Source organism: Solanum lycopersicum, chromosome 8 (assembly GCF_036512215.1).
Source record: "Solanum lycopersicum chromosome 8, SLM_r2.1".
NCBI classification, from domain to species: domain Eukaryota; kingdom Viridiplantae; phylum Streptophyta; class Magnoliopsida; order Solanales; family Solanaceae; genus Solanum; species Solanum lycopersicum.
The window spans coordinates 39,626,041-39,653,975 of NC_090807.1; the positions used below are offsets into that span (position 1 = coordinate 39,626,041).

At 33.6% G+C, this 27,935-nt stretch overlaps 1 protein-coding gene across 3 annotated transcripts; it reads left to right on the plus strand.

The window, feature by feature from the left end:
- Positions 1-3,388: 3,388 nt before the first annotated feature.
- Positions 3,389-14,346, plus strand: LOC101266847 (uncharacterized). 3 transcript variants are annotated; one of them, XM_004244853.4, is made up of 3 exons: positions 3,389-4,008; positions 11,312-11,399; positions 11,545-14,346. In XM_004244853.4, the coding sequence occupies exon 3, from the start codon at positions 11,637-11,639 to the stop codon at positions 14,004-14,006; it is 2,370 nt and encodes a 789-aa protein (XP_004244901.1). In that variant the 5' UTR covers positions 3,389-4,008; positions 11,312-11,399; positions 11,545-11,636; the 3' UTR covers positions 14,007-14,346. The 3 variants fall into 3 exon arrangements, with proteins under 3 accessions (XP_004244901.1, XP_004244900.1, XP_069143757.1); XM_004244852.5 differs by lacking the exon at positions 3,389-4,008 and adding an exon at positions 10,085-10,363; XM_069287656.1 differs by lacking the exon at positions 3,389-4,008 and adding an exon at positions 10,130-10,363 and having other exon boundaries at positions 11,187-11,399.
- The last annotated feature ends 13,589 nt before the right edge of the window (positions 14,347-27,935 follow it).

Sequence of the window (27,935 nt, forward strand, 5' to 3'; positions counted from 1 at the left end):
GTATTGTATTCCCGAAAAAGAAGGTTTCTTATAATAATTCCTTTTTTTAGGATAATTTGAGCTTAATTTATTAATATCATTATTATTGTTTTCGGATAAGGAATTAAAATTAGTAATTTTTAATTTGAATTTTAGTTTTTTTTTAATTGGTATAAGATCATCCGTGATTTTAACCTTTTCTTGAAATCTAGGGATTTTTTTATTAGAAAATTCTGACAGTTTAAATATTGGATGAGTTTCTGTTTTTTTTTTTATTTTTATCCTTATAGGAATGACTTGTTTTATCCTTTAAAACTGATTTATTTTTGAAATCTTCTTTAATATTGACTATATTTATTTTAAAAGGTGAGACAGTAATAATTCTACCATATATGGGTAGACTGAAATTTTAGATTCAACTACCTTATCATTAGTAGTATACCATTTATTAACAAGCATTTTTAATGACTCATTTTGGTCGTCTGATAAAGAATATATTTGTATACACCATTGTTATTAATGGAATTTTTTGACTATTCTAGTGTTTATTTAAATAATTAATATCTTGTTCAAAAGGTTCATCTAAACGAATCATGTCAATACAATTTTTAACCTTTTGATAGATTGTACCAAAGTGGTAATATTTTATGGGAAATTTTTCAAAATGTCAATATTTTAGCATTTAAGAGGACTAATTAGCAACAACTTAATATTTAGTAAAAATGTCATTTTAGTTTGTTATGTATGTTTTTATTATTTATTTTTATTTAAAGAATATAATTATTTAATAACAAAAAGGAGAAAATTAAGGGGGGAAATATTTCAAAAAAGGCAAGTATCCTTAATTTTCTCATCAGTTACATTTTCAAATAAAATTTAAATTTTGTTTTTTTTTCTCCAGAATTTTTACATTTTTAAAATTATATTCATTCCACAATATATTCTATTTATATTTATTATAGTTTTTTATTAGTTTGTATTCATTCCAATAGGTATGCCGAATTTATCTATATAGTCATTTAAGAAATATATTTGTATTCTCATATATTTTTTCCCTATATAGTTATTTTTTTCTTCAAAAATCCTGTATGTATTCATTTCAATATGTATCTTATTTGTATTTCTATTTATTCTAGTTTTTATTTAGAATTTTGTATAATAATATATAAAATACAAAAAATTAGTATGATGAAAAAGTGAATGAAATATAAAATTGAAAAGAAATAATTGAATATTTGGTGTACTCATTCTTAAATAAAATACATAACTAGTTGACATACCTTTAGAATAAATACAAATTAGAAAAAAATGTCAAATTTAGTTGACATACCTTTATTAGTTTGTATTCATTCCAATATGTATGTCAAATAAAATGTAGCTATTTAAGAAATACATTTGTATTCGTATATATTTTTCATTGTGTATTTATTTTTCTTTTCAAAATCTTGTTTCCTTTTCTAAGTGGTATTCATTCCAATATGTCTATTATTTGTATTTGTATTCGAATACAAATAAACTAATAGAAAGTTGTTCTTCTTATAAATAAAATACATAACTAGTTGACATAAATTTGGATGAATACAAATTAGGGACAAATACAAGATTAATAAACCATGCAACATGAAATTTTTAATAAATACAAATATTGATAGTATACATAGTGATTTGAATACAAATTAAGAAAGCATACCAAATTCTAAAAAAGAACTATAAATACAAAACAAACTAATAGAAAATTGTTCGCGATCTTCGTCGTCTTTTTCAAGATCCTCACGAGTAGACAAAAATTCTACATTTGCGTTCTGAATTTGAGGAAGGTTTTGCACATCAATGAGTCTTGTAAATGTTCTTACCCTCTTTCTTCCCTCATTTTAGCAGCGTACATTATACACTATTTGTTAAGTAATAAATAAATTAAAGGATTTTTTAATCACCAAAAATTGGTTGATTAAGATGAATACCTCTAGTAAGCTTCTTGGATTCAGCCATTGGAGAGTAAATCATAACGGAAATTGAAAAATACAAACAACATTTTTTTAAGATTTAAACAAAAATTAAATTAGAAAAAAAATATGAAACTAGGATAAAGATTAGAGATACCTTAATCAAAGGGATTCTTGTTGATTCAATTTTGGATTAAAAAAATAACCAAAATATATGGCAAAAAAATATTTGCAACTTGAATGGTGGAGGAAAATCAGAAAAGATAACCATGAGAGAGAAAAAAAATTAAATGGGAGAGAGAATTAACAATTTGAAAAGATAAATATGAGAGAGAATAATTTATTTTTTTTAAAAAAAAGGATATATAGAATTAATTGAAAAAGAGAGATAAAATAGGAAGAAAATTGGGACACATAAATTTTTTAAAATAATGACATTTTTGACATTATTGCTAATATTTATAAAGTATGGATATTTTTACTAAATATGTTATTTATTTTGACTAGTTTACTAATTTTTCCATATTTTATTACCTTTTAAGATAGTATCCTTACTTATTATTTTATTACTTTTTATGGTAGTCAATATTAAGTATTCTAACTTCTTTACAGATGGTAAAGTGAACATAGATAATTAAGAATTTATATAGTATTAAGTATCTAGCAGAGAGAAGAACAATATATGTGGGCTTTATTCTCTACTTCAAAGATTATTATCGGAATACTAATTTTTTTGTGTAGTAATAGTTGTTACCTTTTACACTAACCATCTTTGATTTTATTCCTCTAGGCTTGGCGATGGTAACACCCTCCGGGTCCGACTCTACGACACACACAGTCTCAGCTAATTCAACGTAGAAGTATGGGTTTGCCAATGTCTAAATCGGGAATCATCCAATTACCCCACTTTAAGGAATAAAACAAAGAAATTAAGTGGAAGAAGAACATCAACTACCAAACTTTGAACTTATCACCATGATTGCAACCTACGTTTCGACATTGTCCGCTCAAGGAAAACGTAGAGACTTAGTCGCTCCTACTCATACCCTTCCTGGTAAACTTGACTCTAATACCAATGGAGGGGGCAGACAAAGTTTCAAAACCGAATCCTAAGGAAATTTGGACAGAGTAACGGGAGGGAGCAATGCTGAGTAGAATACCCCAAAAAGACCTAGTTAATTACATTTTTTTTGTGGGGGTAACCCTAACCGATATAGACCATGAGATCTTAACATGGAATCCTAGTATCAACCCTAACCGTATGAGAGATCCCCACTTTCCTGTCATTCGTTTAGCCTTTCCTATGTGGGCACATAGTTAAGGGATAGAGAGATTGCTACAAGAGATCCCATCTCAATTAATGTGAGGGTACCCATCTCAAGAGATTGCTACTAAGTACTGTTGACACCAAATTTTTTTCTGACATTTTTAAATTTAATATTTTTAAGTATTTTATTTTTAAAAATAGTTCAATATACATGTTTTTGTCATTTTAATGCAACTTGTTGATAATTATCTTTTTTTCTTAAAGTATTAGGATACTATCGATTAGTTTTGGTTATATTATTGTGTCACAGTCTGGCGTTCAATAATTTGTTCACTTTTTTATAAAATCATTATTTGTTAAATTACATTTTTACATGACATTGGTTACATTAGTTACATTTTTTCATATTCTTTTCATCTCTTACATTTGTTAATATTCATATTTGATATTTTGCACAGTAATGTTTCATATGCACATATTTTATTCACCGTGGTTTTGGCCCACGATTTTAATAAAATGTTATTGACAATTTTCAATTACCTATATTTAGAATAATTGACACGTTAGGTTAAAGGGATGGTGGATATTTTAATTATGTGAGGGAATAAATTTTTTTTTATATTTTTTGTTCACAAAAGAGGGTCTTATTTATCATTTTCCGATGAGTTCACCGAAGCTCAACCAGTCCAGCACCGCCAAAAGACCCCAACTCCATTTCTCTCACCCTCACTATTCTGAACAACAGACCCAAGAAGTCCTCTATTATCCTATTCGTTGTCCAGACCCAATCCCCATCTCCTTCGTCTACGGTGAAATTCGGTAATTCTAATAACACATCTTTATAAACTTAATCTCATTATTCTTGATACTTTTGTTGAATGGACTAATTTTAGTACTCATAGTGAATGTTATCTTCTTGTTAGAGAACACTTATCTTTAATATCTATATTTTTTACCCTGTTTTACTCCCTCACTGATTTGGTTGTTGTTTTGTTGTTTTGGATTTTAATGATTTTAACTGTTGAAGTTTATGTTTTATTATTTATCAACAATTCCTTTGTTCTTTCTAGTTATTTTCAATATTTTGATTAGCTTCTAGTTAATAAGTTTGATGTTCATGCTATATTGTTTTATTTGTTTTTAATCATTTTTATTATTATTAGTTATCATAGTGGATATATAAGTTTTGTTTGTTGTTGCCTACATTTGGTGGTTATCAATGTTGCTTCAGATCTTCATTATTTTAATATATTATTGTTGATGAATGTCCAATTTCTTCGCTCACTGTAATTTTTTGTTAATTTAATAAAAATACTTGCAGAACTTTTGTTAAAAAAGTTAGAGCCACAATAGGATTAATTTAGATTATTTGTTATCTTAATTGTTGTTTTTTGTTTCTTTGTTAAAATTATATCTAATAGTAAATGCTAAAAATGGCCAATGAGAAAATCTCTCTATCGATTATGGAGGCCTATCCATTTTAAAAGACGAAAATTTAGTTTATGTTTATAATTTTTTATTGTTAAAAATGTCCAATGAAGAAATTACCATCGATTTTCAAGGTCTTCCATGTAAATAAGATGAATTTTTATTTTTAAGTTTTTATTTAATTCATTTATTTTTACTCATATTTATTTACTACTAACAATTTTCATAAGTGTCTTTACAAATACCCGGAGTTGCTTCCTATTAAAGCTATTCGAATTAAGTTCGAATTATACTTTTTATTCATTATTTTGTATATAATGGCATTAGACAAACTTTAGGCCGTTTCTTATATTATTTTATTTTGTTACTTGTGTATATTACATGTTTATTATACTTGTATATTATTGTTATCTCCTCTTCAATTTGAAAAAATGAATTCAGTAGGCATCTACATTTGTGGATTTCGAAGGATGCATAACCCCTCCCCTTCGAAATAACTTGAATCCCTCACCTAAAATCAAATTGGTTTCGTAGACATTTCTTTTAAGTTAATTTGTTAATTGATTTCCTAGTTATCCTAAAAAGTACCTCACCTCTACATACAAGAGAGCACTCATCTCTATCATATCCTCTCGATGCTTAGCATTAATCCCCACAGAGTATCAGACTTTCATTACATTCATTCATTATAGGTTATGAGATTGCTACTAAATACCACAACTCTACAAACGTGAGGGTATCCATCCCAAGCTATCATTCGTTCATTGGAAATCTCTTAGGAATATTGAGATTATTATGAGACACTCAATCTTTACTCACAGAGCAGTCCCAAAATCCCCCGTTCATTCATTAGAGTACTATTGAGAAACCTTTCAATAGACTCACATTTATTACTTCATTAGCTTCATTCATTCATGTGTGTGTACATATGTGATACTAGTCTTTCACATAATCACCAACATTCACATCATTATCTTGTAATTATAGTCGTAATCCACACACAATTTACTTCACATTAGCATTCTACATTAACCCTTCTCATTCAAGTATAAGACATAATGTTGATAATTCAATTCTTCACAATACAAGGCCATGATCACAACACACACACATATATAAAGTAAACATCACCACCATAAGTGGACCATACCACATACCTTATTAGATGAAATCCCAAGAGAATTGAAGAAGAAAACCATTGAAATCCACAACCCTAGCTACATCTTGACCTTGAGCTTCCATATAGTTTTTGAGAGAACTTAAGGGAGGGAAGGGTTTGATTTTTGGGAAAAGTGAGTAACGAATTCTTAATTCAAATAAATGTTTAAATACTCTTCATATACCTTAAACTTAAAACAAACGTCCATGCACTTAAAAAGACTTTGGGTGAATTTTGCAATTCACCCCCAAGTTGGTTGAGCTACCTGCAAAATTGCAGGATGGAAATCACTTCCACGCCCACCAGACCACTGACTGTGGCCTGGTCCACGCCCCGTCAATAGGGTTCGTGGTTATGGTCTGTGTCTCAAAACCTGCAGGCCTGGTTCACGCCCAAGACTCACGAGCCGTTGGTGGTTTGATGGGCCGTGGTTTGGGGTCGTGAATCGTGCTGCCCAGGCAACTTTTGGCAAAAAGATGGGGTTCTCCTTAAGTCCTCCTCAATGGCCCCTTTGGGGTTCCTTTAGGAGTCATATCCGAATGTTAAACTGCACTCGATGTTCCACGAATATGAGTCATCTCCACATGACTTAGACCTCAAACAACACACTAACTTCAGCCATACTACACTAAAACACACTAGCACCAAACGGTTAGTTTTCAAACGTCTTGGTTGTTCGTTGATGTTTGACCTCAAGAACAACCAAACTCACTTTTAAACTCATTTTAAGCATTTATACTAGATTAACGACTATATTCTAACATACAAGGCTCTAGTATCACTAATTCAATTTTAGGGTCCTTACATGAACATTTCAAACATGTTGCTCAAATAGCAAGTTTGTTAAGACTCGAGACTACCTTAGTGGTAATATGATTCTTAGAGTCACAAATGATCCAGGATGTCCCATACTGTGGCATGACAGTAAGATTACTATATAAAATTAATAAATCTTATCTAAAACTGAATATAATAAGCAAGTTCAAAACAAACTTAATAATCAAATGGAAATATGACTAAAATAACAAAAATAAAAGTAGTCCTTGTCCTTGATAGTTAATAACTTACTAAACTCTATTATTTAGATGATACATAACCATAATAACCGTGATCTGAATGTGAGTGTTTGAAATTATATTATAAATCATATCTCGCAAAAGAAGGTATGTAGTCACTACTTTAATTGTATTGAGTATGTGAGATATGCACTATTAAATATAAAGTTGAACATGATGAACTTGAGATGCTAAACTTATTCTAAAACTAATACATATAACCTAATCCACTGACAAAGAAAGAAAGATGTAGTTGATCAATATTGTATGACATAAGCTGAATGCAGCGTCATGCAATATCATAGACTAAACTATGTGAATACTAATCATATACTCTGTTAATTGACTTATTTTTAGTGGCTTTTGGTTTTTAAACACTTTTGTAATTCTGAAAGTGTTTAGGTAACACAACTTATAACTTTTGACTTTTAACTTATAGGTCACTTTAAAAAGGAAAAAGAAACTAAATACATGTCACACCCCAAACTCGAGAGGTGCAACTGACACCTGATGCCAAAACTTAGTCTTGAGCAGACCATGTTGAACCACTTTCTAATGGCACATGACAGCCACACACAATCAAGTATATCTCGACATAAAAATAAGATCTCGGTCAGCAAGGCCCCTATCAATAGCTTTACAAAGAAATAACTACTCCCAACAATTTATATGAAGCAATAACAAACTAGCACAAAATCTTGTTTGGGTCGTCAAGGTCACCATGGTAATTAGGAAAGCATAAACGCTATGTGGTCATCAAAGTCACCATGATCTGTATACAATAGGTGAAATAGGTATGTATCTACCAATATGTCAAGCAACTATCAATCATCAACCAACATGAAAGCAAGGCCAACATGGACAATAACATGGCTATACAACCTAACACCCTAGTCTGCAAGCCTCAATGAATATAACACTTGAATAGGACATGGCGCTGGCCTACCCCAAAATCTTTAAAAAGCTAAAAAAGCAAACCTTTATGACTCTAGCAACCCCTGGAAGAAAGGAGTCTATCAATCTGGTAGACCGGTGACTGTGCGACTTGACAGGTTTGTCTAATTGTTGCTCAAGACCTATAAGCATGAATGAAGCTCCCTAGGAAAGGGGCATCAATACAAAATATTGTACCTATCATGTAAGGTAAACTTAAAGTTGAAACTGAAGTAAAAGTATTGAACGGAAAAAAGGCAGGGTGAAAGACAAGTATAATACCCTATCTCCATATAACAATAAAATGTAAGCACATAACAAGCAATAACCTATAGCCTGGTAGGTACAAACAACACGCAATCCCCAAGTAATCACTACATACATATATTAGCCCTTTACCTTGATCGTGATGTCAATTCGATCTGAACAGTCTGAATGTACTTGTTCAATGAATTAATGCAAATATGAGGCTTTGTGGTATAACACATATATGCTGCCCACATGTACAACCTACACAACTTGTAGGCACGGACTGCGCGGCCCGAAGACTCGGTATAAAAATTAATTGTATGCTTAGTAACCCTGCAATGTCGTTGTCTCCTAAGGACAAAATAAACTCATAGGTGATTAAATAGATGATAAAACATCACAATAATGATAAGTAATCATGATTAATCAAAACACAATCATAAAAAGGAGTACAATGTCGTCGATAGACATTACATCATATGGTCATAGCCAACTCAATAGGATAATTCTACAAGTAACATATTGACAGTACACGGACCTTAAATATCTTAGCTCATTAAGATCACGCTAGAAGAGACATAATAACCTCAACATACCTTTCAACAAAATCCCAAAAGGTGTCTCTATGGTGCTTGACCAACCAAAGTAATGCAACAACATGAAAATCAACTAAGATGTACGAACAATCCATAAGAGGTCTAGGGGTATAGTCTATTCTATAATATACTCTTATTCTATCACAGAAATTGCTAAATCGGAAGTTAAGCCCTATAAGCACTTCACTGAAACTAAAAAGAACAACAAGTAAATAAGAAGGCATTAATGCCACACTGATGACCAGCCAAGTCAAAACTATAAAGTGAGGCCAAAAACAACAATAATCAGTAGCTAAATCCATAGAAGACATTCCAACAACATGTCAAAAGAGAGACAAGCTTCATAGGTAACTAGAGTGACTTTCACGGTTATGATGAGCTTTTTTCTCCTATTTCCAAGATCGAATTCTAGTTTTTTCTTATCGACTGTCTTATTATTTTTCCTTTTTATAACTAGGCGTCACCATTCAATCCAACAACCATCGTACGTGACTCTAATAATAATCGCACCAACCACTCATTACCTCCACTAGCTTAAAAGTATTAATACGCAACAATAATAGCCAAAATAAATAATACAAAGGGGGCTTCCCACAACCACAATTTCTAAATCACCACCACCTGCTAAAAAATCTATAATAATGATACTAGCACATGGAATTACGAAGAAGGGTTGTCAAAAGAAGATTACCTCAATCAAAATATCTGAAATAATAAGCTTAAGATTCAAACTCCTAGCAGCAATAACAAACGGAGTTTAAATCAACAAGAAAATTATACCACAACGATGAGCTCGTGACGTCGAGCAAATTTTGTTAAACATCCGAGTTAGAATCTAAACATCCATGGAGTATTTGAAGGTGCATTTGTCATTTCTAGTTTTAGCTATTTATAATGGATAAAAGACAAAGATTATGGTCTTCTATAAAGACCACCGACTTCGAGTTGAGTGGACCTACTTTGAGGTGCCTGCTTGTGCATCCTCACGAAAATATGCATATCTCTCAATTCTTAAGTTGTATCGACAAATGATTTACTGCATTCGAAACTAGACTCGTATATGAGAGAGAATTCTTTAATAGCATTTGACAATTACTTAAATGAATTTTATTTCACAATTTCCTTGACTTTAACACTTGACGTATGAACTTTGTGCAATTAAAATAACTCATATAATATCATTTCATGTAGGTTATGTATTCTTAGTCTTATACCAAACATATAAGTCGAGATGTATCGGGACGTTTTGAAATGTTTTCGAATTTCACCAAATTTAAGAAATTTTTATGATTTAAAAGAAATATAGATACCTATTTAATTAACTTTTAACATTATGACGTTTATCTAATATCCCATTTTAAAAAAGTCAATCCAAACATCTCTAAAACTCTTGGGTTATACTCAACTATATTAAAGCCCAAAATGATGAATGGGCCAAAGTGAAGTTTAAACATGGGCCCAGCCCAGCCCATTTTAACCTTCGACCCCTGCAAAAAACCTACTCTCTAGATTGTTCCCCCAATGTTTTGGTGAAATAGCACTATGATGATAAACAAAGTTAGATTTTAGGGGGAAATGAAGTTTCAGAAGAATTTTTGGTGTCTCCCCTCTTCCTGAAATTTTCACACTCTCTCTAATTCCCGCTATTCTCTTCCCTCCCATTGCTATTTGCTCTCTCAAATTCGTCCTTTAGTAGTATAAGGATTTATCTCTTTCTATTGTCAGAACTTTGGAGGTCTCTCTTAATCTATTAGGTATGCTCATTTACGGATACTTTTGTTTTTCATCTTTTTCTTAAACCTTATTGTGCTTTTTTGATTTCTATAGAGTTTGAAATTTGATTATGTAGAGCTTTTACATCAATCAATGGTAGTTTTTTTTTAATCTGCTTGTCAGCAATATGCTAGGGTTTAGTGTATGTTGATGTACACATTCTGATTTCATCTGCATGTTATAAATGTTATCTCACTATCCTATACTTGTGCTCATGCTTAACTTTGTTCACGGTTCGGTGAAATGTTTTTTTTTTATATGTTTCAAAGTTAACTTTTTCATGTATGATATCAGCTTAAGAACTTGTGTGATAGCTAAATATAGTTTATGCTAATTTTACAGTTTTGGTGATTTTAGTGATAATAGTTCTAGTTTTTTATGATGCTTACAAGCCCTTTTCATTGGGAAAAGTTTGTTAATCAAGCAAAACTAATGTATCATTTGGCAGTATGTAACATTTAAGAAAATCAAATCTCTTTGGTCTACAAGAAATATTAGACACATTTGATTATAAAGGTGAAAGTAAGTTATAGATCGCTAGCCGCTACCCAGAGAAATAGATGACAAAGGAGTCGGATTGTAGTTTGATGCTCAGGTCATAGCTTCGTGCTCCTCGAACTCTCTTTCTTTGATGTTTCAAGTCTCCGATGTTTGATATCATGGGTCTATGCATGATACTTGTGTATTGACTTTACCATTTATTGGAAGTTAGATTGTTCTTGTATGATTTTCACTGTGCTTCATTTCCACTTATTTTGTCGTGATTGCTCTTTATTGTAACTTTTAAGAGTTCCTCTATTTCAGGAATCCGTCATTGTGTGCCTATGACTTCATGGAATCAATTGAAATAATTCTTAACTATATTTTTTCCTTTTTTTTTTGTTTTCTTTGTTGGGCACAATATGACAATCATCTATTTTTGGGTGCAGGATTCACTATCTTTGTATAAGTATCTTCTCTTTCTTGGTTGTGTTATCAACAATTTATTGCTTAGCTGCTCATAAGTTGTAACTGAAGGTAAAGTTCCTCTCTCTCTTTTCTTTTTGGTGTGCATGATGGCTCTAGAACAGTTACTACATGAATAGTAATTAGTAAAAGTAATATTTGATCTTTCTTGCTTTTACGCAAGAATTTAAAGATATATTCCTTTTTTTTGGGACAGGAATGCCGCGTTGAGCATGAAAAATATATGTTGGAGACTTGTGTATCAATGTCTACTGCATCTTACTGATTAATATCTTTATTGGGATTGTGATGGAGTGCAACAAGGATGAAGCCCTAAGGGCTAAAGAGCTGGCTGAGAAGAAAATGCAGAGTAATGACTTTTTAGGGGCTCAAAAGGTGGCACAGAAAGCTGAACGGCTGTACCCTCAGCTAGAGAATATATCGCAGCTACTTGCTGTCTGTAATGTCCACTGTTCAGCTCAGAGCAATACAGTGGGATCAGAAAAGGATTGGTATCGGATCCTCCAAATTGAACAGTCGGCTGACGAAGTGACCATCAAGAAACAATACCGGAGACTTGCGCTTGTGCTTCATCCTGACAAGAACAAGTTTCCAGGTGCAGAAGCAGCTTTCAAGCTGATTGGGGAATCAAATATGGTGCTTTCGGACCCGACAAAAAGGGCTTTGTATGATAGTAAGTACAAGTTTTTTTCCAAAGGTGCAGCAGCAAAGCGACAGGTTAATCGAAATCCTTTGGCTAAACAAAATAATATTCCAAATGGTATTGGTACTCAGTTCAGTAATCTGAATAATATTCAGAAACCACAACAAACTTCATCAGCAATGCCTGAAACATTCTGGACGGGATGTCCTTTTTGCAATATTAGGTACCAGTACTACAGGAGTTTTGTGAACAGAGCTTTACGCTGCCAAAAATGCTCAAAGCCTTTCATTGCATATGATTTAGGTTCTCAAGGTGCTCCTCCTGGACCTGGACCTAAATGGAATTATCCTGGCAGTCAGGATGTGCCGCTTAGGTCAAATACGAGCCAACCTTATCAGCAGAAAGAGGCTTCCAACCAGGGAACCTCAAGAATGGCAGCCGGAGCTGGGTTTACACCTGCCCAAATGGGATCTCAACAGGGTCCTAGCAGTAAAACAATGGGTTCACAACCAGAGGTACGGAGAGAAAATACTGCTCCGGTATTTGAGGATTTTAAGGCTAAAAGGAAGGCTGAAAAGTATGACAAGGAAATGGGCGATACAAATGAAGGGGCTGCTGCGCCGAAGGTTAATATAAATAATAGGAAAAGGAGTAGGAAGCAGACAGTTGAATCAAGTGAGAGCATTAATGCTTCAACCAGCACTGAGCCTGAAACTGCGGACATCGAGTCTGGTAGCTATCCACCGGTTGGAGAAGATTCTGAATTTGATGGTTTCGGACCTAGGAGATCGTCTCGCCTACGGCAGCATGTATCCTACAATGAAGGTGCAAGTGACGACGAGAATGATTTGGCAAACCCTCGGAAGAAGGTACGGGCTAACCAATCAGCTGAAGATGATACATCAAAGCAGAAAGAAGCCGTGAGTGGTGATGACTTTAGGAATGCCAAACCAACTGATTCTAATGGTAGTTCCAAGGCAAACACTACTCAAAATGAAGTAGCCTCTCCTAAAGCGAAAGTGCAAAATGAGAACATCAACAATAGGAAATTTGACAAACAGGCTTCTGGACCTCCATCAAGTGAGGTGGAAAAAGTTCAAGTTGTTGATTCTGATTCAGAACCAGATAGTGAACTTTCTGATAATCCTCCAGAGATATATGATTGTCCTGATCCAGAGTTCAGTGATTTTGATAAGCATAGGGAAGAAAGTTGCTTTGCTGTTGACCAAATCTGGGCTTGTTATGATACAGCTGATGGAATGCCAAGATTCTATTGTCAGATTAGGAGAGTTTCGTCTCCTGAATTTGAGCTACGGTTCACCTGGCTTGAGGCTAATCCAGAGGATCGAAGAGACATGGAGTGGGTAGAGGCAGAATTGCCTGCTGGTTGTGGGAAATTTAAACGTGGGAGTTCTCAAATCAGTAATGATCGTCTTACATTCTCTCATCTAGTGCAGTTCACAAAGGGTAAGAGAGGTGCATTCATTGTATATCCTAGGAAAGGGGAGACATGGGCTCTCTTTAAAAATTGGGATGTCAGTTGGAGCTCCGACCCAGAAAAACATAGTAAGTACAAGTATGAGATTGTGGAGGTACTTTCTGATTTTGTCAAGGATGTTGGTATAAAAGTAAATTACCTGGATAAGGTGAGTGGATTTGTTAGCCTTTTCGAACCCACCAGCCAGACTAAGGATGGCTCATTTTTGGTAAAGCCAAATGAACTTTATAAGTTCTCTCATCAAATCCCATCATTCAGAATGACTGGAACTGAAAAAGAGGGTGTACCTGTGGGATCATTTGAACTTGATCCTGCTTCTTTACCTCTTAATCCAGACGACATTTGGTACCCTGAGAAACTGAATAAAGACAGCGGAAATCCAAAGTCTGAACTGGAGAATGTGACAACACCTAAGAAGTTAGTGGAATTGAAAGGAACAGGTGCTACTGATGGAGAGTCATCTAAGGTTCGAAGATCTCCCAGGGGTGTGAATATATCCATGACTAGAAAATCATAGACATGACAGATTCTTTCTTCTGCTTTGCTTGCTCAGTGAACATTTTGTTTGGTCAGACTCGTGGATTTTGTCATCAGTTTAACTTCTAGGGATACCAGTAGGATTAATAGAACAATTGTCGCTGGCCTGAACTCTCTTTTGACGGCAGTATGTGTTCCTGCAACTTTTATTGCTAGTATATGTCCTTTGTGTAGTTTTTGCTGAATCAATGGTATTTTCAGATCCTTTCATGACAGATGGATCAAGGATATTTAGTTTGAACAAAACTGTCCTTGTTAAGACATTGTAGTTCTTATAAGTATCTTACAAGGGAAATAGAGCATCAAAAGTTTGTAGTCCACATGTGTTGTTGATTAGAGGTTTCTCTTGGTTCATTCCGTGTTTTTAAGTCATTGTCATAATATTTTACTACAATTGACCAGTAAAAAAAATAAAATAAATGCTTGCCAGGATCATGTATCTTGATACCTTTTTAAAATTACTTTTCACACTATCGAATACTGTGAAGATTAGTTTTGCCTTGTGAGATAGAACATACAGTTGAAATTCCACATTCTGCTGAATTTGTATCTTTGATGATTGCATTGAGTTGAATTTTATATAATCGTTATTTCTATTATAATATTAGTGGGATGACAAAATAAGATCATCCTGACATGGGTAGTACCAAGATTTCCATGTTGCAAAGCTACATGTGGCTGCATTATTCTACTTTTGCCCTCATTCATATCTCAACGACATTGCCACTTAGGCCTTTGTAATTGGTTTACCGTGTAGCAACCTTTTGTGGTCGGTGAACTTTAGATAGTTTTTAAGCCACTTTTTTTATTTTGTTATATTTGTATTCATTATGGATAAATTATTTCTTATGCACTATTTGGTTTGATGTATTAAAAAGGGAAAATTGTATATAATAACAAATTAATAACTTAAATTAAATGGAATAGCTAGGGTTTGATTTAATTATGTTTCATAGCAAACATTAGCTAAAATTTGCCAGCGTCTCTCTCTCAAAAATCTCGCTCGCCACTCTCCATTTTCGCTCGCCTCTCTCGCTTTATACACAGAAGTGTATAATTCTGTTTCTGTTTTGTATAAAGCGAGAGAAAATTGTATATATACATGCAAAAATGTATATCTTCGTGTTATACACTTAATTATACAATTTACAAACATTTTACTTCAAATATTGCAGAGGAAAAGGCCAACGAATTATACAATTGCGAATTATACAATTGCAGTGAAATACAATTTTCTCTAGCTTTATACAACAGAAGTGTATATATTGTGTTTCTGTTTTTGTATAAAGCGAGAAAAACATATATCTTCTTGCTATACACTTATAATTATGCAATATACATACATTTTAATTCGAATCAACTATATGCAAAACAAAGTATACAATTGCAGCGAAATAGGCCAGCAAATTATACAATTTAGGCCAGCGAATTATACAATTTAAGCCAGCGAATTATACAATTGTATATGTATAGCAAATTATACAGTTTTATGTTTGCTATGGAGCGCAATTATGCAAAGTTTGCTATAACATACAAATATGATTTTTTTGTTTGCTATATGTGAAAGTTACTCTATTAAAAATAGTATGCATTGTACAAAAATATTTATGTACAAAAAGTGCCCTTCACAATTATGATGGAAAAGACGTCAAAGTACTTTAGAGGGGTAATTGAGTATTGAATCATATTAATGCATGCATTATATCCTTTGCAATATTAATAACATGGATTCCTAGGTATTAGTGATACACTCGTCAATACCCAATAGACTGTATAACTAATGCATACCATGAAAAAATGCACAAAACAAGCGATTACAATACATATAACTAATGCATACATTTATTTTGCTAATACACTCTACCAAATGACCCCTTAAACTAATATGGTAACCTATACACGCCTCTTCTATTAAGTATTGAACTTTTTTTATCGCCTAACACGTGTAGCACCATTCTCACAATGAGAGGTGTATCACAGTCGCGCCATGATCTTGGACATATTTATGCACCTACAAACCAATTTATCCCATAAGATAGCTAAGTTTGAGAGCATTCTTGGTGTCAGAATTAAGTTTTGAGATTCTTTTGATGTCGCTTCTTCTAACCGATGTGATTAGATGTTTCAGGGTGTGAAGCAAAGAGAAATGAGCCAAAACAGGGCACTTGGACATAGGTCGGGAAATAAAAGATGAAGTTACGGAGGAAAAAGGGCCAAGAAGATGGAAAATACACTACGAGAGAGTACCAACGCGTCGCGGAGCTAATACACGTATGCAGAAGAGGAATTCCACTTAACATTGGAGTGCACGATAGGAGCGCGTCACAGAGAGGTTTCAGCTGGATGAAACTTTAGGCGAGGGAACATGTCCGCGTCGCGCACCTGGACACCAGAAATTGACCATAATTTTTTTCTAGACTATAAATAGGTGTGCTATTTTTTTGGGGAATCAAGTTCTAAAAAGATGGGAGCACAAATCTTAGGCGATTTTGCTATATTTTCTAGGGTTTTCCTTCTCCTATTTAATCTCGATAAATTCTTGTATGATCGACAAACATTATTTCTTGATATTTTGTGTTATGTGTAGCTAAAGTCCCCTAGGGTTGTAGCTACAGTTGATGTTTAATACAATTTGTTTTTAGTATGAGAAAGATTGTCTAATAATTTGTGCTTGCGTTCTTGTTTACTATTGTAATGCTCGATCGACATTCAAATAAACTTGTTGTCCGCTCTTGAACATAAAAGATGAATAAAGGGATAGACCAAAAAATGTGAAAAGTGTGTTCATTCTAGCGTAAAATCTAAAATGTTTTGTATATAGGATATTTTTATACTTATAAACCACACTTTGTTGTTATGCAAGATGAATGCTAAATGTGCCGTCATTAGTTCATGTCTAACCTCGCTCAATAATGTAGTTAGGTTGTCAATGGGGGTAGGCGATTAGAGATCGAAAGATCGTGATCGTAAAATAAACCTTTCTAATCCATAATGAGGTTAACCCGTCGAATACTAGAATAGACCAATATTATACCAAAAATAAATATGCTACAACCCTGGGATACCTTCCCTGATTGTGAAGTTCTCTTGTTCTGAAACTGTTTGATTATTGTAATTAAGTTTTGATTGTGTCTAATTAGTAGTGAGTAGTGAAGAGAATTTCTAAAAGTATTTGCCACTTGAGCAAATTTACTTTAGACATAAAAGAATTATTATTTGTTGATTTGAAATCCTTTGGGTTGGATAATTCGGCTCGAAAGAGTCGCTGTACTAATTAAGTGATCACGTGCACTTGCGTGTGCTTTTGGATGCAACACGCCACATCAATGCCATCTCACTGCCACATCAATGCCATGTCACTGCAACATCAGATGCCATGTAAAATTTTGACTAAAATTCTCCATATCATTCAATTATTTTTTCTTCAATAAACACCACCATAAAAACACTATCATTGCCGCCACATTACTACCAAATATATATATTTCACCATGAAAATCAAAATAGTCGTAATAAATTTCACCTCCTTCGATCAAACCCACCATCAAAATCATACTATCACCATTATCCTCACAAATATTAGAAAGACCCACAACAACAATTGACACCCATAACAAACTCATCACAAAAATTACATCATCACCATCAAAAGGTACAAACCCACCACCATTGTTATCAATTTTTTCTTCTCCACCACTTCAATTCCTGCTTCATTAATCACCCCACACCTACACATTCATCATTATATTTTATTTTTTAAACTTAATCATCAATTTTATCAACCACCAACAAAGTCGAAGAGAAAAATCAGATATAATGAAAATGGTAAAACCGGATAAGCATTAAAATGGGATATGATGGAGGTGGGGCTAGGGGTGGAGGGAGATGATTTTGGTGGAGGTATAGTGTGGTGAATAGAAATTGGGTATTGAAAAATGATGAAAAAAAATAAAGAAGAAGAATATGGTTGCTTGTGAAGGAGCATAAGAAGAGACGTTGGGGTGGGTGGTGTGTGTGCGTGTGTGTAGGGTGATAGTAAAAAGAAAATTTAATTTTGCTTTTTTATAGTCAAACAAACTTTTCTTTTTTTTTTTGATTTTTTGCCACATTAGTTTTAGGGGATAACAAAAATTCATTTTTAAATAGTAAAGGTGTCTAATAGGTCGTCATGACAGTTTAAGCGTGTAACAAACTTTTTGAGACAAGTTCAAGGGTGAATTTATGCATTCTCAAACTGAAAATATCGTCATAAAAAACCTACAGAATCTACTTAAGCCAACACCCTAAAAATCTTCATTTTCTTAACTAACTATACCTTTGAAGCAAATTACATACGTTCATGGTGAACCACATTGTATGGTAAGAAGAAAAAGTTAAGCAAATGATTATTAATGACGATCTCCCGTTTGCCATAATTGGATATTTTTTTTATGGGTGACCTGAGATGCAGGATCTAAGGAGATTAATTCCAATATAATATGAGCTAAAAGGAGAGGTAAATATAAGGCTTTTGAGAAACATGTATATTTTTATTAAGGACACAATATTAAAGATTACCTCAGCTTATTGACAAAGCCACAATTTTATATCACCCGTTAACATTGGTCCTATATGACAAGTACACTAAAATTGCCCCCATTAATAATACAGAGGAGGAAACATGTAACACCTCGAAAGTTGGAATGCCAAAACCAAAAACCAAAATACAAAAAATTGACAAAAGTAGTGGTCTACGAGTTTGACCTATGAATCATAGGAAGTTCTATGAGCCGTAGGAAGTGATCCGCAGAATCCAAGTAGAAATTTGGAAAATCAAGTCCCAAAAACTCATTGGAAAGATGACCAGGACAACCCACAAATGTTCTACGAACGGTAGGAAAGTCCCGTAGAAAGCTTCTGGGCATATTGAAAATTTGAAAAGTGAAAGTTGAGTTCTACGGTAGGATCACCGCAAGAATTTTCACGGATCGTAGAACGGTATCATGGGAAATAATTGATTATATGGGTTTTTAAAGTTGGTTTTGTGGGTGACAGGGACGGAATGTAGAAATTTGTACGGACCGTAGGTCACAACCTTAGGTTCCTTCAACAATTTTTAAGTTAAGAATATTCAGTTTTTTCCAATGCATTTAAACCCATACTTCGTTGTTTTGACCCTAAATCTAAGCCTTATAACTACCCATCACCCTTAGAAATTTCCCAACTCTTTCATTCCCTCAAATCCTAAATTCTCTCCAAAGTCCCCCCCCCCCCCCCATAAATCCTCTCCCTTGAGCAGGGAATAAGAAGCTAGGTTCTTTAAGTTTAAGTCTCCTCTCTTCATCATTGATTAGGTCTTCAAAAAAGGTATGTAGGGAGTTCATCAACGTGTCCCATTCATATATTAAGTCCCTAATCTCTTACTCTATAACTCAAATTCAATTCAATTGTTTAAGTTTTCATTCAATTCCTCATAGGTTCTATTTGTATAAATTCAATTCATTGATTATGATCTTATTTTGATGATTTAAACTCAATTACATTCTTTTTCAACTAATTTCATGTGAACCCATACATTAATCATGATTTTGACTATGAACCCTAATTTACGTGAGCTTATGAAGGAGCTTGAATTTATGATTGATGTTTTCATGAAAGACATACATGATTTATGAAAATAAAGGTTTTATGATCTAGGCTGCTTTAGATTATCATCAATGAAATTATGAAAGGTTTTCATACAACTTAAGGAATCATGGTTTTTGAAAGTTTTTCTTACTTAGCATTGATTTAAGATTTAATGACGTAACACCTTAGAATTCGAGAAAGGCACTACGGGTTGGAACAAGTAGGTCCACATGCCTAAAACCAACCATGGACCCTCCATGTTTGGTAAGACGTTCCATTTGTGGTTCACTGGCCATTTAGGGGCAAAGGGTTGGCCGTTTAAGGCAACCCTGAAGCTGGCCCATTTGTAGAGTTCCCACCACAGACCATCAATCCCTAAACAGTTCATGAAAGCTTCTATATAAGTTACCCCCATCAAATTTTTATTTCATGGCTCTAGCCTTTCCCTATGTATTTAATACCTAAGCTATTTCTTTTTAACCCCTATTGTAAGCCTTATATAAGTGATTTAAGTTCTTAACCTACCAATTCTAAATTATTCTCCTAAATCATAAATTTCTTCTATAAGGAAGAAGAATATAGGGTTTCACTTCAAGATATTCAATTCACCAAAGATATTGGGACTTCATCACTAAGGTATGTTAGTATTAACATATGGAGTCCTTTCCTCCGTAGAGTTCCCAAGATCTTCCAATTATACAAAGTTATATTCTCAATTTAAAGTTAGGATTTTATTCAATCTTCATGGAATCTTATCAATTATGGCTTAATTACTTGTTTCCTATCTTCTAATGCATGAATTGAAAGTATTCACATGATTTTGAGTTGAATTCATATGAACCCATACATGAGGTATGTTATTATTAACCTATCGAGTCCTATCCTCCATAGAGTTCCAAAGATCTTCCAATGATACAAAGTTAGATTTTCAATTCAAAGTTACAGTTTTATTCAATCTTCATGGAATCTTTTTCAATTATGACTTTATTACTTGTTTTCTATATTCTTATTCATGAATTGAAAGTATTGACATGATTTTAAGTTGAACTCATATGAACCGATGCATAATCCATGACTTTTGACTATGAACACATGATGAAGCTTCTGAACTATAAAAATATTTTTTTAATGAAGATATGCATGCTTTTATGAAAGAGATGTAAATGATTTGAGGATGCTTTCAGAGGAGAGAATCAACGTTGTGAGTGTGAAAGGTTTTCTCACATACTACTAAGATCATGATTGTGAAAGGTGTTCTCACATAAGGATTCATAAGGTTGAAAAGTTTTTTCAACTAAGTTGAATCAAATTTGAGGAGCTATTTAACTTTTCAACTAAGTTGAATCAAATTTTAGGAGCTATTACTCTAGCTTGGATTGACTTCTTAATTTTGCCTTTCCATGGATGATATATGAATGATTAATAAATATGTCATGGGATTTACGTAGCACCGAGAAAAATTTTTGGGATGAAGATTTTCGTTTAGTGTCCATGGAACTTTAGTAGCAAACCCTACGCACCAAAACTGTGCCACCATAGTATTGTCTCAGATAGACACTAGCTAGTGGATTCGCTTTAGCTTAGACTTATGGTTCTTACCTTGGACAGTAAGGAAATATCTTTTCGGTGGGGGCTAGATACCTGATTCTATGTTATATATCACATGGTCTATATCGATTAAATGATAAATATCCCGTAATAATGAACTAAGGTTACTCTCAAAGTATATAACAAAGTGTTTTTAAAGATGTTAATCTTGCATTGACCATGATTATGACTACGTTAGACTTCTAATTTGTCAAATTTTTTTTATTATAAAAATGTTTCTTTGAAATCTTTATTTCTATTATCTTGTAGGATGTATGCTAAGCGGCTTTTGTAGGGCCACTCGAGGTTCTATACACCATGTTACACCTAGATATACTTTGGGTCGTGACAAACTTTGTATTCAGAGCACTAGGTTTAGAAATGTCATAAAATATCTCACAAGTCACATCGAGTAGAATCTTTATCGAAAGTGTGAAACACACCATATTTATGAATAGGAGGCTACAAGATATTTAAGAAACTTCACTTCTTTCATCATTCTAAAGTTGTGCGGTTGAGTGCCACTCTATGCCTCTCTCCTATTGCTAATCCGATGTATTTTAGAGATATAGCCCCTCAGAGAGCACACGTTAGAAAAAATGTTGGTGAGAATCTGGAATAAGAAGCTCTTCAGGTTTTGTGGACGTCCTCATAATGTTTTTTGAGAAATATATTTTGGGCGCTCCGAGTGTCAGATCCATGGGCTATAACACAGGAAAAATTGAGGAATTTGGTTATTTCTAAAAATGAGCCTGAAAATGCGGAAATGAGTGTGAAAAAATGGTGCAAGTATACGCGGTGGTTCCCCAAATCATTGCGGAGGTCCTCAAAAAGGTTTTTGAGAAATTTTTTTAAGATGCTTCAGAGCGCCAGATTCATACGCTACAACACATGACAAATTAATAAATTTAAGTAATTCCTAAAAAAAAGCCTGCAAATTTAGAAATTGAAACACCCTCAAAATGAAATTGGATGAACTAGAGCCTCACATAAGTTTATGAGTCAATAACTTGTTAATAAGGTTGGAAACAACCTTTAATGTATTAATGAAGTTTGAGGTCAATCGTCAAAGGATGACCAAGACGTCCGGAAAGTAGTCTTTTGTGTGCTACTGTGTTCTAGTCTATTTTCCTTGTTTAATGTGTCGTTTGGAGTCTAAAATCCGTGAAGATTACCCTAACGTATTAATAATTGAGTTTAGGGTCAAAATGTTTGGGTAATAATTCCTAAGGACCTACCAAATGGTCCTTGAAGAGGACCCAAGATTTGGCCAAGGAGCTGCCAAGGAAGCATGGAGACATCCATCTTTTTGAAAGACAAGACACATCGCGCGCCCAACACTTAAGAGGCAAGAATTTTCTTCCGCTCCGTGGGCTTTTCACTTAGTCCTATGACTCAAAATGGTTTCAAGAAACAAATTCGGGAGGTGCCTGCACGTCGTGCAGCTGCTGTCCAAATTTGGTCGCGTCGTTAAAAATTCAAGTTGGATGTTTCTAAAAGTTTTATTTAAGTATAAGGATGTTTTGGGTACTTTGGGTATTTATTATAAATGGTTATCATACCTATTTTAGGGTATCTTAAGTGGGTTAATACATAGAAAAGCCAATCTAGAATTCATCCTTCAAAACAAAACCCTTCCCTCCCAAATTAGATGCTCTCAAAACACCATTGGAGGCTAAGCTCAAGCTCAAGCTAGGAGATGGATTTTCAAGTGATTTCTATTTCAATTTCTACGTGTATTCAATCAATAAGGTATGGTAACTCTTGATTCTTTAATAACGTTTCATTCAAGGAGGTCTATCAAAAATTTTCCAAAGAGTTTCAATGATCACATTTCCCAATTTCCATTCTAAACATGGGTTCATTGTCAAATGGTTTTAAAAGAAATTGCAATGATGAATTTATGTTTAATCAAGGTTTTAAATATGATTTTCAATGTAATTCCTTGAAGAACCCATGATATCCCTAATCTCTCAATTTAGCCTATAAAGTGAGTTTGGTGATCTTTATTGGATGTTATTGGAATTACGCTTAGATTGTGATGTATTGTTGAATGCTATTACTATCTTTAGATATTGATTATTGATTGTGGAGTATTGATATTTGTTTATCATGGCTTGGAGAATTGGTAAATGACCTAACTTCTTGTCTATTGTATGTGAATTGATGTTGTATGGTTTGTTCCGCTTATGGTGGTGGTGTTTACTTCTTGTCTATCTATACATGTTGTGATCATGGAATTGAGGTAAATAGATGTAAAGTGTATTTTTATTATGATGAACATAAGTATGAATACACTCCATGAATGTTATGTATGTAGTCCTCAATGTTAGTATGATGATTAAGGTGTATTGATGATGTGAAGTATATGGTTTATGAGAATGTTTGGGTAAGGTAAGGTCTAAATGCATGATTGTGATAAGTATTAGTGTGGAATGACCCCTACCTAAGTATTAGTGTGGAATGACCCCTACCTATATGACCGTATGTGAATGTGTGAACTTATACATATAGGAGTTGTCTATTCAAATGTTGAATGTGCTCTTGTATCCTATGATGAAATGTGTGTGTGGGGTCTAGAATATCTAAGATGCTCTATATGTGAGTTTTTAATGACTTAAGGGATGATGTAAATGTGTTGTGATCCTTTGAAGGGAAGTTCCCCTCAATACCAATGTGGTTGTTATTATGTCATTATGAGGACCAGCATGTAAATACACACCCAATGCATAACTATGAGTTAATTCAAAGATAATTATTATATGCACCTTTATATCTTCTTATGCATGAAAAGTATATGACTAGTGAAGTATGAACATGTGTTGTCCAAAGCTGTTTATGTGAAAGACTTTCTCAAATATGTATACACATACATGAATGTTTGAATGAATAAGATTTATGATAATATAGTGAAAGAGAGTCTTTTGAAAGGTTTCCTCAATTGTACTCTATACTAGACTATGTTATAAATATGATATGATTATATGAAAGGACATTCTAACATAATGTAGGTCTAATGATGAAAGGCCATTCTCATCTTAGCAACCTATGAGATATATGATGTATGATGGAATTAAGTCCCTAAAGCCTACTTTATGATCTAATGTTAAGTAAAGGATTAAAGATGTTTAAAAGAGAGTTTGAGTTTAGTACCGAGTGAACATATAAAATGAGAGTGGGGGTCTCACATCTAACAAGTCCAGCTTCCCACAAGAGAACCTTCACATTTAGTAATTTCGGGTTCTTAACATAGATGTTGTCTCATGATATGAAACCTCAACGTCTAGAAAGTCAAGGTTTCTACTAGAAATCTCCTTGTTCCATAACTACGTGCCCCCGTAGGTATTAGCTTAGTTGATCCACTAGATAACCATTATGTATTGTCATAACTGAGGAGCGGGGCTTGACCTCTCGGAGGTCTTATACAAGCCCTTAGACTTCTTTCATCTCATAAACATAAAATCGTAGAAAATTTAAATTTTTTTCATAATATAACGCAACACTAAAACGCCACTTCATTTAAAAACAATTAGAACACAAAGTCTCGTCTTTCTATCTTAGACATGATTCCAATGAAATAGGGACACGACCCTTTGACCAATGCAAAAGAATATTTCTATGCTATTACATGAACTTAATTTAAACTCTTGACATGAAGGTCCTTAAATCATTAAGGACACACTTGAACTTGGGAATAGTTATCCAAGCTGTCCATTCTAGGAAAGATCCCTTATCTATCACCACCTACATTTTGTGTAACAAGATGAAGAAGAATGGTATTACTACAAGAATGCACTAAGTATGATAACCATGAAAAAACATGCCTTTAAAGAGGACATTTAGTTAGAAACCGTGAATAATATATTTTAGGGATACTTTATAAGCATTTGATACAATAAGCACAACATAGTTCACATACATTATATTATACATGAATACCATTCACAACAACACATAAATCCACTTATCACATTTAAGACACATTCCATATCTCTTGTACATTACCTTTCCATTTTACCTTAAATCCTTTACCCAAAGTAAGCCTTAAGAAGTACTTAGTGCAATAACGAATAGTGTCCCATTTTACATCCATACAAAAGTATCACCTTACGGTCACCAAGCGTGGACATTCAAACAACCTCCATCAATTCAAGAAAATACATTCATAAGGACACAAACATATCATAGACATAAACTTCACATAAGAATTATCACCTAAGACAACTCCAAGTCACACTAGTGCAATGTTCAAGTAACATCACATAATACTATTCACACCAAGTGTTCCTATAAAGTCGCCCTAGGCTAGGCACATAACATTCAATAAGTCATACACATATTCATTTAACCTTAGACATAAGACCAACATACTTCATAGGACCCATATAAGAACCCTTTCATTTATTACATCATAGTCATAATCCATTTAGTCTTTATGCACATCTGAAGACAACATACAAGTTTATAGTATAGATATCAACATAATAAAACCATACTTAACATTGCATATTTAGAGTTCACGTTGTCAATACGTCACAAGACCTCACCCATAACCCCAATCTAAGTGTAGTAGTGCAATATATATGTGAATCCCCATAACCTCATACATACCAAGTAAACCAACAAGGAGATCACAATCATTGCCCTTTACTTCATACATCATTTTGACAAGTATAGTCAACACCATGCATACTAAGAAATACCATCATCATGTATATCAAATGATACTAACATCATGCATATTAGTTATAAAAATTATGTCAACACTATAATGCCATGCATAATATACATATACATAAAGAACTCACCCTAGAATTCATTTTGAAGACCTACTTGTGCAATGTATCGGTAAAGTCCCATTCCCTTACCCACATTAAGTAACATATCTTAGGTAGTCCTAGTTAGTGTTCATATTCTTACTTCAATTTGTACTTTTTAACATTCAGGAACTTCTCCATAACCGACATTAGGCCATGTGAGCAAAATATGGAATTCAGTGTCAAACCCTCAAACCGAAATGAGGGCATCCTACTTGACAAGGTAGGACATATACATGACAATAGACACTAGGTGAATCCACTAGCTAAGGTTCCTATGGGGAAACATAGTTAAGTAACTAGAAGGTTGTTACTAGAAACCCTCTTCATGATAATTCACATTGTAGTTTCCATGTCACAAGAACATCGGGTGAACCTATATACATTTTGGGAAGGGACACCTCTCATTTTCAAGTTCACTCGGTGCTAAGCTAACTTCTCTTTTTTAAGAGCCTTTAAGTCTTTATTAAACATTAGTTCATAAGATAAGCCTTGAAGAATTAGCCCCTTGTATAACATGTAGATAACTCATAGGTTATAAGATGAGAATGCCCTTTCATCAAAACCAACATCCTGTGAGAATGTCCTTTCACATAATCATATTATTCATTAAATAGTCTAGTTTAGAGTACAACTAGGAAACCTTTCAAGAGACTTTTATTCACTATATTATCATTAAAATCCTTCATTTATACATTCATGTGTGTGTATACATATGTGAGAAAGCCTTTCACATAACCTTTTGACAACACATGTTCACACTTCATTAGTCATATACTTTTCATTCACAATAAGACATAAAGGTGCATATGAGAATTATCCTTTTAATTGACACCTTAAACATACCATACTTATAGTTATGCGTGAAGTGTGCGTACATAGTGGTCTCATAATGACATAATAGCAACAACATTTTTATTGGGGATACCACCCTTCAACGAACCAAAACACACTTACAATATCCCTAAGTCATGAAAAAATCACATATAGAGCATTTAGTGATGATAGACCACACACCCACATTTCATCATAGGAGATAATAGCACATTCAACATGTGATACATAAGATCACACATTCATATAGGGTTATATATGTAGGGGTCATTCTAAAATAGCTTTATAACAATCAAGCATGTATACCATACCTTACCCTAACATCATCACCATTCACATTATACTTCACATTGTCAATCGCCTAAATCATGATACTAACATTGAAGACTACACACATATATAACCCTATATGAATGTGTGAGTAGTATTATGGGTTACTACTTGCACATTGCACTAGTTTGTGTGGGGTTTCTCTTAGGTGATGGTTTTTATGTGAAGATTATGCCCTATGATGTGCTTATGACTTTATGAATATATGTTGTTATATCTAAGAAGTCCAAAGATCTAGGCTAGAGCATCACCTAGTGAATAGTGTTTAAATAGTGTTTACATGCCTAAAAAAGGTAATTAGCTTGATTAATAAGTATTAAATCCTAAACATCAAGAAACGACCATGACGTCTGGAGACTAATGAAAGTGGCCTAGTGTGCTTTTAGGTTTTTAATGGGATTTAAAGATTCGTATGAGGGTTAAATATTGTAATAATACTTTCAATATATGTTACTTCATGTTTAGGGTCACAACGTCTAAAAATGACTTCCCAAGGACCACTTTAGGGGTCCCTAATGAGGACCCAACCATTGACCCTAAAAGTTGTCAATAAATAGCTTCGAACTAAGAGGGGGATCGATGAGCCGATAGTGGACTCACAACCATAAATGGTGGTCATGAGTCCATACTTAGACTCCTCCCCCTTGGTCCCTAAAATGGACCCTTAGTCTGAATCCACGTTTGACCAGGACGGTCCATGGACTGGTTGACAAGACGTCAACGGGGTCTTGTCA

Bases quoted from the DNA above. Each gene is read 5' to 3' on its own strand.
- LOC101266847 (XM_004244853.4), top strand. From the start codon at position 11,637: ATGGAGTGCAACAAGGATGAAGCCCTAAGGGCTAAAGAGCTGGCTGAG.